This window comes from Nilaparvata lugens, chromosome 2 (genome assembly GCF_014356525.2).
Source record: "Nilaparvata lugens isolate BPH chromosome 2, ASM1435652v1, whole genome shotgun sequence".
NCBI classification, from domain to species: domain Eukaryota; kingdom Metazoa; phylum Arthropoda; class Insecta; order Hemiptera; family Delphacidae; genus Nilaparvata; species Nilaparvata lugens.
In genome coordinates, this window is record NC_052505.1 from 36,755,100 (window position 1) to 36,771,918 (window position 16,819).

A 16,819-nucleotide genomic window follows, 5' to 3' on the forward strand; every position below is an offset into this window, starting at 1 on the left:
AAAATGGGTTATAATGGCTAACATAACGGATTTCCATATTTTACTTCATAATATTGTATTGGCTGATAGAACTTCTTTACATTATTCGCGGAAATAGGCCGTTTGAAAGATGTTATCTGGGTGCTAATCTTAAGAAGGGAAAGTGAATATAAGGATGCTGTCTGTTGCGTCTAATCATCACCCTGTGGTCAACCCTCAGCATTATTCATAATACAAACACAAATCATAAAATATTGTTAGATAACAAAAGTCTCATCTGAAAATTATTTTATTAATGCCACCATTCTCAAATTGGTGTTATGTTCTTCACTTTTAGTTTATAGCAATAACGTTAAAATCATACTGGAGATTATTATTTTTTAAATAATTATTTATTTTTTAGTGTTTACGAGTTTGTGTTTCTTGAATAGTTCCAAATTTTCTCAAATAACTCAATATTATTCGTTAAAAGTGGTAATTAAGTAGAATATTTCTAATTAATTTATCAATTCAAGCCATCTAAATTCAAAATTTATAGTTTTAATGTTTATTTTGGACCAACATTTTATAAAAATTGTGCACGTGAAATTCTAACCTTATCTTGGAATTTGTCACCTATAAATTTGGAAGAAAAATAGCACAAGGACTACCTTATTATTTTATCTTTCAATGTTATTACATTACTGTCATTTGCATTGTAAATAATAAATAAATAAATAAATATGAAATATATTTTTCAGTCAGAAAGATAGGCCTATGTGGAGCGAGTTATGATAGATAAGCATTGAGGTATCGTAGAGATAGCCTAGGCCTATATGTAAGCGTAGAATAAAGTGCATTCTTCGAACTTGAGTACCTACTTTGAAACTAAAGATTTTCGTGAAACATCTTTAACGGCCTTAATTTTAGCATCGTTCAAACCTAATCCATTAACGTGTTTTGCACAGTCCCACAGCATCGACCAGCAAGCTTTGCAAAAACAATAATAATTTAAAAACACCTGAAACCTGAAGTGTTTCCACTCTGGGTAAATCGACAATTTGCAGGTGAATCTCTCGTTATCCTTATGCCCTAGAAGTCCAAATCAAGAAGCCAACTAACCTCACAAGTCAAAGGTCACCGAATTGAATCCGGCCTTTTCCTGGTGCCCCACCCTTCTCACACACCTCGCGGCAAAAACGGACGCTAAACGCAAATAAATATTAACGTTTAATTGTCGATGTACGACGGTCAACTCTCGAAACGCCTAGAAAAGAGAAAATCCGGGTAGTGCAAGCTTGTCGAATATTCTAATTGACGCCGTTTTCTGCGAGTCGCATCGTGTAGCACACACCTATAGGTATAATAAACATTAACAATGTAATGCATGTATATGTGAGTATGTATATAAGTATTTATCAGTGATGGCATCACGCGACTAGGAAAGGCAAGTTGCACACGTGATGACTGTTCTGCCAAGCCGGTCACGTTTTGTCTGCGGACAAAGGTCATGACTCCGCGGCCATTGAGTGCCCTCCAGCGGCTTCCTCACTTCCAGCTGGACTGGAGACTGGAGACGACACTGGGAGGAATCGTCCCACGCATCTACGGACATCCGGAATCACACATTGTGATCTTGAGAGCAGGAAGAAAGTTGAAGAATATATTTGGCTTGGAATTTAAAATCGTCTTTGACTTGCTTATGGAATGTACACCTGGAATTCCTAGCGAACGAATTTGGAATCATTGACTGCTCCTAGTTCTTCAATGAATGATACAAATATAATATATATTTTCCTATTTCTTTTTGCAAATCGATTTTGAATCAACTTTGATTGTTCTGGCAAAAGTGGGCTACTAATATGCAGTCCATAATCGATAAAAAAATTAGGTCTTGCCACATTATATTTTTGTATAACAACCAGACCAGACTTGTACTAGTTCCTGATAATAACATTATTATCACTCTTGCATAAACTTAGATAAAATAAGTGAAATGATTGTTTATCGGGAGTTCATTTTTTGGCAGAAGATGTTTTTACCTGAACCCTAGGCGAGTACTTGGAAGGATAATGATGAGTGAATTTTTAATGGAACTTCCAAAAAGTGAATTTGAATGTCGTAGGCCTATCTGACAGTTAACGGAGGCCACTCAAGCAGCGAGTCTACCAAGGAACGAAATTCTGCCAGCCGGGTTGGTCTAGTGGTAAGCGAAGTTACAAACTAAAGTCTGAGACACATTACTTTTAACATGAAGAGGAGAAACTCATTTCTCCCTCCACAGTTTGTAGCGTAGACACAGACAGACATCCTGAGCACAATTGGATGCGTCGTGTCATTTTGCTTCATGCTCTTGTGATGAGAACAATATTATACCTGCTGACCAGTATATGACTTGGAACATTGCCAGCAATAGCTGTAAGGGGAATGTTGGTGCGTCGCGTTGGAAAGCTGTCTCACACAGACACAAAAGAAGGAGAATGCTGCTAGGTAGTGGGAGTGATTAGTGGAGGATAGAGCATCGGACCTCTCCGTCTTCGAGAAAGAGCCGTGTTAAAAGTAATTTCTCTCCCACTTTAGCATCGCCTGATTCGTGGATTCGAATCCAGCCGATGGCATGGACGTTTGATCATCTCGCATTTATTTCACATTATTATTTCGCATTAAGCAAAAAAAAATGTATTTCACCCATGCACAAGCAAAGCTCATGTGAGTATTATCCACAATAAAAACATTATTTCCATATTATCAACATTATAAACATTATTTATTGGAAATTAGTATTATTTCTTATCGTTTTAAAATATAATGTTTCCTTAGTTATCGAGTTTTGTTTTTGATAATACAAGAGAATAGGAGCTTGATGCGAATGTTCACCCATCATTCTCGAATGACTTAACATTTTTAATATCACTTCCTATTTCAGCTATTCAGATGGTATGAATATTGACAAAGCTCTTAACTATTGACATTCGAATATCGAATGTCTCTATTAATCCTGAAATATTATCAGGAGCCTGTTGCATAATACTCATCTTATTGTAGATTCTTCTTATTATAAGACTTGAAAGTTCATATACCTGTGGAACAGTTACCATTTTGCAAAATTTTTCCATGGTAGTTACATCACTGAAAGTAGGTAGGTCCCAATATGGTAATCAATACCTCATAGCAGCTTAAACCAAATCACAAACCTATTTCAGCTCTAAAATTATCGGTGAAAGTGATGATAACAATGAAACTATATCCAAAGTGTTGAGCCATTTGGAAGATATATTGTTTTTTATGAGAGAAGAAAATAGTAGAAAACATTCCAAGTACAGCTCAAAGTGTTTTATAGAGCCCGCATTTACTTCCTAGTCTATGAATCATTTTTCGCAGTTGGATAATGAATAACAAGACACGTTCTACTTTCAAATACCTTCATGGAGAGAAACAATTATTCTTGTCGATAACAAGATAATTGTTAAGTGCAGATAGAATGTGAAGAAGCAGATATGATAAGTCGGAAAGAAAGATTGTAGATAGAAGCTGAGGAGGAAAGAGACGCGAAGGAGAAAGTAAGAAGCAAAAAGGGTGGATGATTATAGGATTGAAATTATTCTCGATTTATTACATGCGGGTTGTAAGAGACTGTAAATACGAAGTTAACCTTCACGATGTTGACAAGAAAATCGATTTCAAGTTTCTCCATTCCACTGTATGAATGCAGTTTTCTTCACTACACAAGAAAAATATACATTACTTAATATTTAACAATTATTTGGGCCTATTCAATTATAATAATTCTAGATAAGTACCAACATTTTCAATAATTTATCATAGGTGTCGGGAATGGAAGAGAAATATGACTTTGTAGACACTAACAATTTTCGAAATTAATGAACATCAAGTCTGGTTGATGGAACTTTTGGTAGTCGTTGATTTATTGGTTGACAAGAAAACTACAACCAAATAGGAGAGATGTAATTGCGAAATTGATGTATATTGAACGCTATAATAGTTATCCGAAAAAAATGCTTTTAAATCTTGCTTAAACGTATTTGTTTGGGAGCTACCACGACCTTCCCACACATTGGAATATCCGCTAGAATGAACATTTATCCAGCTAAAGTTGTACGGTTCTGTTATTGTGATATATGTTTCAGATAAGACGAAGGTAGAAGGGCACAAGGAACGATTAGGAGAATAGAAATGCAAGAGAGATATAAAAGGATAAGAATAGAGAGAAAGACAGTAAAGAATTATGTGGAAGAGAAACGTGAATACGAAAGGGGACAGAGTGGAATGAAAGTGGGTGAACCAGTGAGAAGAAAAACTTTTCAATTTTAATCATGAAAATACGGTAAGTGATTTTATGTGGGCGATATTGTGGAAATCAAGACCCTCAGAAATTATGACTGTGCAAGAGACATTATTCCTGTCAATTTACATTTCATTTTATTGAATTCGATTATTTCTCCATTCAGATAAACCTTGATAAAAGTGGAACTGGATAATTTGAAGAAGTTCAGATGCTTATATGAATTTTATAAGAAGTTCTATTATGACAGGAATTACATAACGGATAACATTCCAACTATTTTCTTTAAAATGGAATGAAAATTTTATTCTATAATCCATCCACACAAAATGAACCATGTCCGAGTCCTGATACTCGAGGATATTTTGAAGCCTAAATTTTTAGTCCGAACACTTCTGAATTTTTTTCATCCTCAACCTCCAGTCAAATGGAAGAATCAATTAATATAGTTGTCAAATTAGGAAGTTTTTATGAGATCACCGAATTTTGGAAAAGCAAATTTTAAAATATTTCTTTCGTGGAAAATTATCATTAGAGTATCTCAATCTCTAGTATGAGTCAAAGTTTTAAAACACAAATTAATGTTGATGTAATTAATATCAAATAAAATTAAACTCAAAAATAGGAAAGGAATTGAACAATTCTCAAAATTATTGCAGAGAGAATAGAACTTTAGCTGAATATCAAAGTCTAACGAGTCAGAGAGCGGCATTGTTTACTTATAATAAGTCTTCTGATTATTCTAATATTGAATGTGAAGTTTGCAGCTACCAGTTTCTGATGGATTAAAAAAGTAAAATGGAGGCTGTTTAACTCTTGCTAAATCAGACTGCTATTTGTATCAATCTGAGGGCTCTATGCTGTTATATTACAGAATACTGTAATAACATACTGCCACATATGCTATTAAATGAAATACTAATGCAAGAGTTAGCATTTTCTTATTGTCTTATTGGTTAGTGTTTGTGCTGAGCTTTATATTTTCATTAAATTTTCTTGCAGTTCATTATTCGAATTCAGTTCTGATCTTTCATCAATAATAAATTTTCTCATAGGCTATTTATACTCAATATTATATTCTGTATATTTAATGTGAATGAATAAATTATATAATGTGAAAATTATTAAATTCAATGGTAATGTATCATCAAATTAGTAGTCAAATTGACAGATATTAGAGCATATCATTAAAATTTCACATACCTAATATAAAATTAATAAGCGATCAACGATTTTTTAATTTAATTTGCATCGAAAGGTACTGTTTCTAAGCTAAACAAACTACACACATTGCCGGTGGTTCGGAAACCACCTTAAACTATAGGTCTATTATACATCTCTCATTATCATCCATCTTATCACGCACAAGCTCAGAGATCATGTGAGATCATTTTTCACCCTCAGAAAAAAAATAAAAATAAAGTCATGATTTTTCTTTCACTAATTTAAATCTCCACGATGAAATTTTCACTACATATTTTACTTGAATGGAATAAGATATATGTCGAATTTTCTGTATTGAGATATTATTATTGACGACTTGGGGTAGTTTTATCGATTGTTTTCAATGATATCAATGACTTGATAGTCCCCTTCTTTGAATGTTACTGATAAAGAAAACTTTTGAATGTTACTGATGAAGACAATTGCGTGGAAATCAAATAATGAACTCTACATAACCTCTGAACTGTTTATTTTTAATCAAGGTTGAAAGCAGTTTTGGGCAAATGACTGTTTTCACATGGATTTTATCTATTGTCTATGAATGAATAAATACAATGCCAATGTTGATTCTATTATATCTTTATTGAGAATAGAACTTAGAATAAAAAGACTAGATGTGGTTAAAAAACATCTAGTCTTTTAATTCAGTACTGCACATAAACTTAAATAAAAATAATTAAGTAAATCTGGTAATGAAAAGAGTTGAATACTCGGAGCTGCAGATAAGTCACCGAATTGATGAGTTTTTTCAAGTTTTCGGTGAAAGTAATGACCAAAATGTTTTGAACTTTTCAGAAATATCATCAATGAACTTTCATATACATGTGCACAATCTTCACAGTGCTATGTGTATGTATATACTTGGAAAATACACGCTAGTTAATGATGTTGAACGAATATTATGCTCAAGAATCCAGTTTCACCTTATATTCATTCTCGCCTAAATAGTTATAAGAAGCCTACTGTTGCGTAATAGGCTGGACAACATGATCAGAGTTGATGCTAAGTAATGTGCTTCGGCTTGACATGCCTTGACAGGAAGCCAAACTCTTCCTTCACTTACGAAAAATTGAACAGCTTATGCAGAAAGAGACTTATGCAAATATGGTAATGGCTTTGATATTTACATGATGATCAACACGTTTATATTGAATTTATTCTCATCATTCGCGCCTAAATCGTTACATCTACTCTCACGTACTATCTTTATTGCGGATCAATTCATTCTTATTATTAATTACCTACGCATTATTGAGGCTTGTAATGTTGTTTCATAAATGTTTATAGCCTACTATAGATCTTATTTAGCTTATTTATCTATTCAAATCAAATCATCCTGCTAAGATAAAAAAGGTTCACATTAAAAACCGTTTATATATGATAATAAGTTCATGCATTAATTTTAAGTATTAAGTCATTTTTAATGTGAGCATCATTATTTCAAACACAAATTATGTACTTATTAATCTTTTTTAATGGCTTTTATAATTTGACAGGTTTAATGTAAAGAATTTCATTCAATTTTTAATAATTATAAATTTGTGAAGCTATTTTAGAAAAGTTGAGAACGTATAATTTTATAAAAAATCTGTAACGCCTTGCTTCTTAATTGAGTTCTTAAATTACACTTCGTCGAGATGTAATACAAAAATTAAAACAATAGACTCAGACTATTGTTGATCGATATCAAAACAATAGGTATACCTTATAAGTTGATTTCAATTTTGGGTCAACTTCACAATTCAACCTGCCCTATCTTGAATAAATTACTCATAAGTATGTTTGTATACGGTACATGAATTCATGGATAGATTTTCTTTTATACTCCAGGTGAATTTCGAATATTCATATTTCTATATAATATTTCTCAATGTTGTAATGAATTGATTTTCTATCTAGACAATATTTCGATAACCCCTTATCTAATCCTAATCCAATTAATTTCATTGATTCTATGATTTATGGGTTGATGGTGCTGATCAAACAAATATTCTGATTTCTGTTTTTCCGAAATATGAGACCAGCACAATAGATCAATAGATTTGAAAATACTTAGATGAGAGTTGAAGGTAGTAATAATGAATTATAGAACTAACTACTGGCCCAGCAAATAAAACAATAGAAACATGATGATTGATAATAGATTCATAGTATTATAAACTTACCGATAATCTCATGGCGCTGGAGTTTTGTAGATTAAGCTGGTAACAATCTCACAACAATGTCCAAATCGGGGTTCATGAACCTTCCAATCAAGGTCGATTAAAACTGTCGCCAAATATTACCCAATCCCACGAATAAATCACAGATCCCATCAACAACGTTCTTGCACAATGTTTTTTTGTGTAGATGAACTATTTGAAGCAAATTAACACCGGCACTCAGATGCTATCTATCAACTCTTTAATTTCGAAAAAGTCATCGCGAATTTCAATCAATCAAGTACTGATTACAATAAGGTATGTCTGTGTTTATTAATTGTGTTATATTGTTTTCAAAATGTTTTTTAGATGACTAGGAGAGCGCACATTTCCTACTTCCGGAGGCGCTAAGCTCCGTGGGACGAGTGCGCTGAACAAAGCTAAGAGCCAACTTGATCGGATGAACGGCGAGAACTGGACGGAAACTTCCGCCACATTATTATATATACGATGTGGCCACTTTGCTCCTGCATCCGATAACTGGTCTTGCCCGCCGACTTCACCCTGCATCTGCAAAACACAAAAACATGTATTGCAGCATTGCAATCGTTTAAATTTTATTCATTAAAGCACAGAAAACGAAGAGATCAAAATATATCACTCATTGTACTTGACTTACAATACACCTTTTCAAATTGTATTTGAGAAAGTAGCAACTGTACTATCAGTGGATTTGGATTAAACAAATCTTGAGCAATCGTTTCCAGGAAGTTTCAAAAATGTCGTTAATGCTGTGCCATTCAAAGATTTGGATCCACAACATTCAATCACATTGATGTATGTTGAACACGTTTTGAGTGATTGCCTGAATTTATTTCTTTAATTTTGCATATTATTTATTTTACAGTTTTGACTCATCCAATAAATAGTTTTTTTAATGCATTAGAAGATGCGGTCCAGGTAGATTTTCAATGCTAATTTTCCTATGCTGGAAGTGTGAACTTGAAGTGCACATGTCAGAAAAAATTGACAATAAACTAAGAATTTTGTGTCGTCTGAATATGCAAAAATTAAATTTTGTACGATCACCATTTTTTACACACATTTGAAGATGCAGCCAAGGCCAATTTTCAATGCTAATTTCCCTATGCTGGAAGTGTGTGAACTTGTAGTGCACGTCAGAAAATATTTTTAAAAATTGACAATAAACTACGAGTTTTTGAATCATCTGAATATGCAAAAATCCTATTTTTTACTAGCACCATTTTTTTACACGCATTTGAAGACGCGGCCAAGGTCAATTTTCAATATGATATATTAAGCCGTTCTCGGACTTTTTTCTCTCCTTTCTGCTTTGAATAGTATTGATTAATAATGTAAATATCTTCAAAATGGTTTGAGATATCGATATGTGGTTTTCGCCATTCTTTTTTCTTGGAATTCTGTATCAAAATCATGTATCGCATGACAACCTTCCTATTTAAAAAAATAAAGTTTCATCCAAAATGGCAGACTAGATTTCTAAAGTCATAGTAAAGTAGTATTTCCAAATTGAGTAGGATTCCCAATCACACCCACCTTGGAATCACATTTTTTATGAGATACTAAGCCGTTTTCGGAATTTTTTTTCTCTCTTTTGTGCTTTGAATAGTATTGAATAATAATGTGAATATCTTCGAAACGATTTGAGATATCGATATGCGGTTTTAGCCATTCTTTTTTTCTTGAAATTCCGTATCGAAATCATGTATCGCATGACCACCTTCCTATTTAAAAAAATAAAGTTGCATTCAATATGGCAAATCCAAGATGGCGGACCAGATTTTTAAGTCATAGTAAAGTATTATTTTAAAATTGAGTAGGATCCCCAATCACACCCTCCGTCAAATTACCTTTGTGTATGAGATATTAAGCCATTCTCGGACTTTCCACCAATTCTGTATATGCGTGATAATACGGGTTGCATTACTTTGAATGGATAAAATACTGTATCCAAGTCAAAAACATGATATATTAATCATCATCATCTTCAACCACGAATGAATTTTGTACAAGCACAGTTTTCACGAAGAAAATTTCAAAGTTCAATATTAGTGATAGTAGTCCTCTGGAAAATTCTTGAAGAAACACCCAATTTCTCATGTTATTTTAGACTGAATGCAATGTTTAATACATATTGGATCATTTCTGACCAAGAATGAATTTTTTTCACAGGCACAGTTTTCACGAAATTTTTTCTCAAAGTTCAATAAGGTACTAGTCATAGTATACTCTGAGGAGTTCTTGAAGAATCTCCCACAAAAGTTGAGTGCATCGCATTTCTCATGTTATTTTAGAATGAATGCAATGTTTAATACATAATATCGGATCATTTATGACCAAGAATTAATTTTGTACAAGCACAGCTTTCACCGAAAAATTTTCAAAGTTCAATACTATAGTGAGGTGCAGTGGAGGAAGATAGGAGAACAGTGTTGCCAATCCTCTGTCTATGCCTTATATAGACGGTAGCTGATTTGATGTAATATTAACTATTTATTCTAGTTTAAAATAATCAATTATATTTTATTAAGCAATAAATTATATTTTTCATTATCTTATAATGAATTTTCATAATTAAGATGAAATATTTTGTTAATCAATTATTAATTCTACATTTTTAAAAGACAATCTGGCAACAGAACAAAGAGAAAAAGGGATAGCGCTATCCGCTTTGTTGAATGATAGAAAAGGATAGCAATACCATTGCTAATCAAACACTGCCATTATAACGTGCCCCTCACTATAGTGATAGTAGTCCTCTGGGGAATTCTTGAATAATCACCTACAAAAGTCAAGTGCATCGCATTCATCAAGTTATTTTGGACTGAATGCTATGTTCAACACATATCGAATCATTCCGGCCAAGAATGAATTTTGTACAAGCACAGTTTTCACGAAAAAAAATTTAAATTGAATATAAGTGATAGAAGTTCTCTGGGCATTTTAAATTATCCATTATAATAAAGTGTGTCGTATTCCTCTATTTATGTCAAGCTGAATGCATAGTTCGGAATCTATTTCAACCATATTTGACCAAAAATTAATTTCTATAATCAAAGTTTTTTTTTAGAAAAAATGTTTTATGTTCTTAAAGACAGATAGTAGGTTTCTCAGTCCTCATGTTATTCTGAGCTAATGCAGTATCTGTTTTTTTTGAAATGAAAAATGGCTATTCTACATTTACAGTTTCTATAATAAAATTTTCATGTTCAAGCTAAAATACTTATCCAGTTATATAGTTGAAAACAATGGCTATAGGCTTGTAGACACACAAATCAAATTATACAAACTTAGAACACCATAAAACTGTTCAAATCTCAAATTAAAACATTAAAAATTTTACTTAAACAGAAAAATATTCAGAGAGCACAAAATTAGAACACATAGCCAGCAACCATTTTTTAGAGAGAAGACCTAACAAGGATAGAGCACACCTCAAACCAGTGACAACGTTATGAACACGTCACCGATACCAAATTCCAAAAAATTATAAATTACAAGTTTAGAATTTACATTTTACATTTGTTCTCAATAAAACTTTATTTCGAAACTGTTATTTTAAATTTATATATCCCCTATATTTATAATGATCTGTTAATTCTGTTAACTCTGTTTCGGTGATACCATGGAATGTGCAACACAATTATTTACAATAAATTCTCAGTTAAAAGTTTTCCGCATATTGATTACTCTGATATCTACTGATGTTTACTATCAAGTTTTATAGATCTCGAATTGAAGATTCAATTTAATCGAGAAAAAAATGTAATATTACACAATACATTGATATCTGTTTCTTAGTACCGGTTACACAAAAGCCGGTTAAATTTTACCTGTGATTAATTCTACGAGAATCAGAGTAGCTGTCTTTTCAAAAACTCCTTCTCTGATAGGTTCTCATGAGATTAATCACGGCTAATTCAATCGGCTTTTGAGAAACCAGGCCTTAGAAATGTATCCCATTTAGGTAACTTGATAGTATCCAAACGGAAATACAGTGCTTTGAAAAATGTCGCCAGTAAAAAGTTTTCAAGAGCAGGGTGCATATTCTTATAAGTAAGATCATGAAATATCTTGGTAGAGATATTGAAGATTTGCAAGAATTTTTAACTGCTTCATTGTCCAAACTTTTGAAGTGTAAAACTACTTTAATGGTCAGGATGTCTCAATGATAAACATCCACAAAATACAGGGCATGAATGAGGATGAATAATTTTACCAAACACTGTTTATCAAATTGGAAAATTTATTTTACACGTTGTTCACAAATTCAAAAATAAATTGGCTACAAAAATACCTTTACAGAATTGTAATAGTTATCAGCAATCGCATAACGATAGGGCAGGATTTTCAATTATATCAATATGATAGATATAGTATTATAAGACACAATGTTTGATGGGAATAGAATCAATATAAAAGCTATCATTATGATACAAACATTAAAATTTGGTATTTTATTAGTACAAGTGCTATGAAGTAGTAGCATTTTTTTACATTAAAATAGTATCAACAACATAGAGACAATATTATTATTAACATAGAGTATATGAGCAATAATAAAAAATATGAATAGACGTTTAGCAATGTTTGAAATACATGAAAAATATCAAGCTTACCTCATTAGTGAGACAAAAACAATTAATGAATATAACATATTAATTTTCAAATGATATGAGTTCATCATCATAATTAAGTTTATAATGTACATTCATGATTAAGATTATATAATCAATTACAAAATATGAAAAAGAGTTGAATGAATTTTATAGAAAAATTCTAACCCTACTCAAATAATATTTATCATCCTGGATCTTGGACATTGGACATTCTGGTGATGATATACAATATTAATAACTTTACCTAGTTTTGTATACTTGATTAACTACAACTAAAAATATAATAGCAATAAAGAAATAAATGAGTAATTCTTCTTATAGAAGAATCAATTCCTGCACTGCATGCTAAAAAATTAAAATTTAGTGATAATACTTTAGTTAATATTCATTTATCATAATTATAGTATTCCATCTTTTTTACTCATCCTTATGATAAGGAGACACAGCATAATTTTGTAGTCTTTCAATCACATGGAATTCTCAGTAGTAACCTTATTCTAGAATAAGGATAATAGTGATTCTAGTAATTATTAATGTATCAACTCATTAACTGAGAATAAATATTACAACATCATAGACTTATATTGTCACATTCATACATTTATAAATTTATAAAAATAGACAGCAATATTTTATAGTGCAAATTACATCAAAACAAAGAAGAGAATATATACAGATTTGTTATTTATTCTAATGCATGTTGTAATTTATTGATGTTCAATAAAGCCTTTCCAAAGGTTTACTTTCAGTTTCCAAAAGTTTCATTTTACTACATCTCATAAATATGAATGAAGAGCCTTATTGTAAAGGGTTTTTCTAAATTGGCACAATAAATTATGTTGTAGTCAATTGGCTAGATACACATCTGCGTTGGCCTGACTTCAATGGATTAGGAAATGGTCATACTCAATAGGCAATACGGTAAAGGATTCTCTAAAAAGGGAAATTTCATCATACATGCATCTTGCATGATGCAACCCTTTTACAAAAGAGGTCATATGAATTGAATATTAGCCTATTTGAATACATTGGGAATAAATAACAATAACAGAAATAGCTAGAATTAATAATTGTGAAAAAGTTTTTACAAAAAATGACAAGTCAAAAAAAATTGAAAACAATAACGGTTATAAAAGGGAAATTATACCTTTTACAATTCATCAAATCCAATCAAATTGTACTTATTCGATTAATTATGATTATTATAAGCCTTGCGCGCCAGGATAAGAAGCATCTTAAGCAATCCAACGGTCTTGAACTTAGAAGCTTACTCCCAGGAGAGTAAGTTGCTAACTAAGTCTCTGAGAATCATGTTCCACCTTTTTTGCGTTCACATTCGTTAAGGTATGTCAATATTTGTCTCTTGGCCCCTCCTAACCTATATCATCTAATTCTAATGCTCTCAAAAATAATAAATTCTCCGTATCCTTAATAATCTAAATTATAATTTTCTTGAAAATGATATATTCTGCAAACCAATTATGATTGAATAAGTTTGAATATACATGTCAGTTCTTGCGCCAAATCCTCTTTCGTAACATCTGTATATTATCAAGTGCTCATTTGACGAAATAATATTTTCATAATTGAATAACATAGGCCTAATGAAGAACTGATTTTTTTAAATTATATACATCAGTGTAGGTTTGATTGTTTTATTACTTTTCAAATATTCATTTAAAATGTTTCAATATTCAAATGGAATACTAATCTATATTACACAATCTTTAGCATGAAAATATAAGCTCTCACATGAAGAAGAAAGTTATGTGACAATATAATGGTATTATGAACAAAAATATATAAGCTCTCATTCTAAAAGTAGAAACATTATTATTCATTTGTAGTCCACGACAGCTTGCCTATTTACAGTAAGTTGCTTATTGCAGGTAAGCCCCACTTATGGATGTAGCCCAGCTCTTTAAAATTGTAAAAATGATCAAATGACAATCATTTCAAGTCCTGATGTATCAGAAGACTTTTCTTTTAAATCATCAAAGACTTCCCATTTTTCGTTGAGCCGAAAACAGAAATCTTTGTAATAATCAACAGATATCAGATCCAATACCTTAGAGTCCAACTACACCTCGTAGATTATAGATTACATTCTGGAGGTGCAGTTTTTTTGGAACTTCACATAATCTGAATGAACACTGAGATAATCTCTCAATATTGTCTTCAGTGATGTCCAGTATGAGATGGGTTTTCAGGAGATTAACTTCGACTTCACGGCTTCCACTAAATAACGGGTGATTTGAAATTTCCGGATCAATTATTTTGTTCACACTCGTTTCAAAGTTACCTTCTGGTAGCATTTCAAAACAGTCAGTTGCTCGGGTTTTTAATAAATAATGCTCGATGAATTTCTGTAAGTCGCAAATTCTATCCTCTGGTATGCCCAGTTCCACCTTTATAATTGGAATTTGTCTTTCTGGCCTTGGACAGGTTGGCGAAGTGCATTAACGATTCTCGTAGCCTGCTGGGAGCTCTCTCATCACTAGAGGAATCATTACTGATGATACATTGCTCTCAGTATGTATAGTATTGATCCCTAAGCTTTCAGTAATGTTTTCCATTCGAGAGAGGATTTTTGCCCTCTTCCTGTATGTAGCAGCACTGATTCCTTTCTTCACGATTTCAATAATCATCTCCCCCAATGGCCATTCATGAGCAGCTTCTTCAACTACATTCATGAACAGGGTACTGTCACAATAAGAAGAAGTAAGTATTTGCAAAATGGAATCAAAAGCACACGTGTTTGTGAGAGCATACAACTGTCCATCAATTTTCAAAGGTAAAAGAGTTGATATGTTTCCATTTTTTAAAACACCAATTGGTATCTATGTTTTTTTGGTCCCATATGTGACCAATCACTGTTTGGTTCGAGATGTGATTTTCTTTTTCTCGTCTTAACTGATGGCAAACCTCGCCAATTCTCAACATGTTTAAACGAGAGTCTTCTATGTTGCTCTTCGTTACTGAGGTTTGAACATAAAAAGCATATGAGATTATCATTCTCTTTGGTGTTATTTTCACATTTACCGTTACAAATAGAGCATTTATCATATTTTCTTGATTCCTCAATTTCTTGTGAGGGAATGTCCTCTAGCTTTCTCTTCAATTCCATTTGCCCTGATAGAGCTGGAATGTAGGTGAGGAGGAAATCATCCAAACGAGCAGGTGAATCTCCTCTTTGAAAAATTATGTTTTTCAAATTGTTAAAATTCCCCTCACTAGCTGTGCTGCTCGCGGTTACCTCTCCAATTCCAAAGTGTGGAACCATTATTGCAGTCCATAAGGGTATTGTTTTTGAGACATTCAATATATTAACAACCAATTTTGGAAGGAACTGTTGATTCCCTCGAGATCCCCCTCTATTTTTTCCACACGTTCCACTATCGTTAGCACCCAAACTCTAAACCCAGCACCATAACTTACTTGGATTTCTTCCACTCCTGTTTTTCATATTTCTCATTTTTTTCTTTTACTCTTCTTGTTTCCTCTACTTCAGTATACTCTTCTAGTAACAAGTGATCAGCAATTCCACCAATTCTTCGTAGCAAGTATGACTTGCTTTCTTCACATGGAGTTGGGGCTCCTGTTTCAACATCATCTCCTTTCGTTTCTGAGAGGCCAACTGTTAAGATACACTTCTGAATACAACATATATATATATATATATACTGATACAACTGAATAGAGTTTCTGTCACAATTTCTTTTTGAATCTCCACCACCATCTCTCATCCACACATTCAGTCAATGTCGTATAGTCTCTCTATCTTGTTTTTCAGAGAGGATGCTATCTACAGGAAAACATTTTTTTTTGTCATGTAAGACAATTTCATAAAGCATTATATGGGAAGATCTCTCCCTATTCGGCCTGAAAACGTGCTTTACAATTTGGCCAGTCGCATCTATACTTATTCTAGAGCAAGCATTTTCCATACAATATTTTCATTTTGCATGTATCTGAGGAGCGCTCCAGAAATGAACATTTAATTTATCATAGCATATATCTTTTATGAAATTGCTGTATGGTGGAACGTATTTAGCCATAACCACAGCCATCACCGGGTCGCTGTCCGCTTCATACTTGATTAATTCATAGAAGTATAAAAATGAAAGAAAACGATCAAGAAGAAATTGTTCATGATTATGAAAAACATGACGATGTAAGTTGTAGTATATTTTATATAAGATGTTGATTACCGGTAGATGTTACTTTACAGCGACAGAGTTACAAGCAATTTGCATTATTCACCCTCCAGCGAACTCTTGCATTTCAGATTTCAACATACGACAGTATTCCTCCACTTAAAAGAAGGAAAAGAGTATTTGAAAGTACCTATCATCTGGGTATCTGGGAGTAATTGTTACTCGCTACAGGCAACAGGCTGCTCTTACATGAAGCTGAGAAAGTATCATACTCTCGATCATAGAAAAAGTGGAAAATGTTTTTTATGAAGTGTACCGTATAAATAATGTTCTACGTACTTCATAGATTACATTATAGCATTGGATGGCGGAACT

General features: G+C 32.4%; 1 protein-coding gene across 3 annotated transcripts in view; it reads right to left on the minus strand.

Annotated features, from left to right (window-relative positions):
* The window catches only part of LOC111049271 (G patch domain and ankyrin repeat-containing protein 1 homolog), a 92,141-nt gene that overhangs the window by 9,575 nt on the left and 65,747 nt on the right, over positions 1-16,819 (minus strand). For 2 of the 3 annotated variants that reach the window (XR_005570474.1, XM_039421119.1), the window contains one exon: positions 7,651-8,196. Coding sequence is in view for 1 of the 3 variants with exons in the window: in XM_039421119.1 (XP_039277053.1) it covers positions 7,651-7,662 (12 nt within the window). In the remaining 2 variants the exon portion in view is untranslated. Of the gene's footprint in view, positions 1-7,650; positions 8,197-16,819 lie in introns of those variants that run through there. The other variant, XR_005570473.1, reaches the window with a different exon arrangement.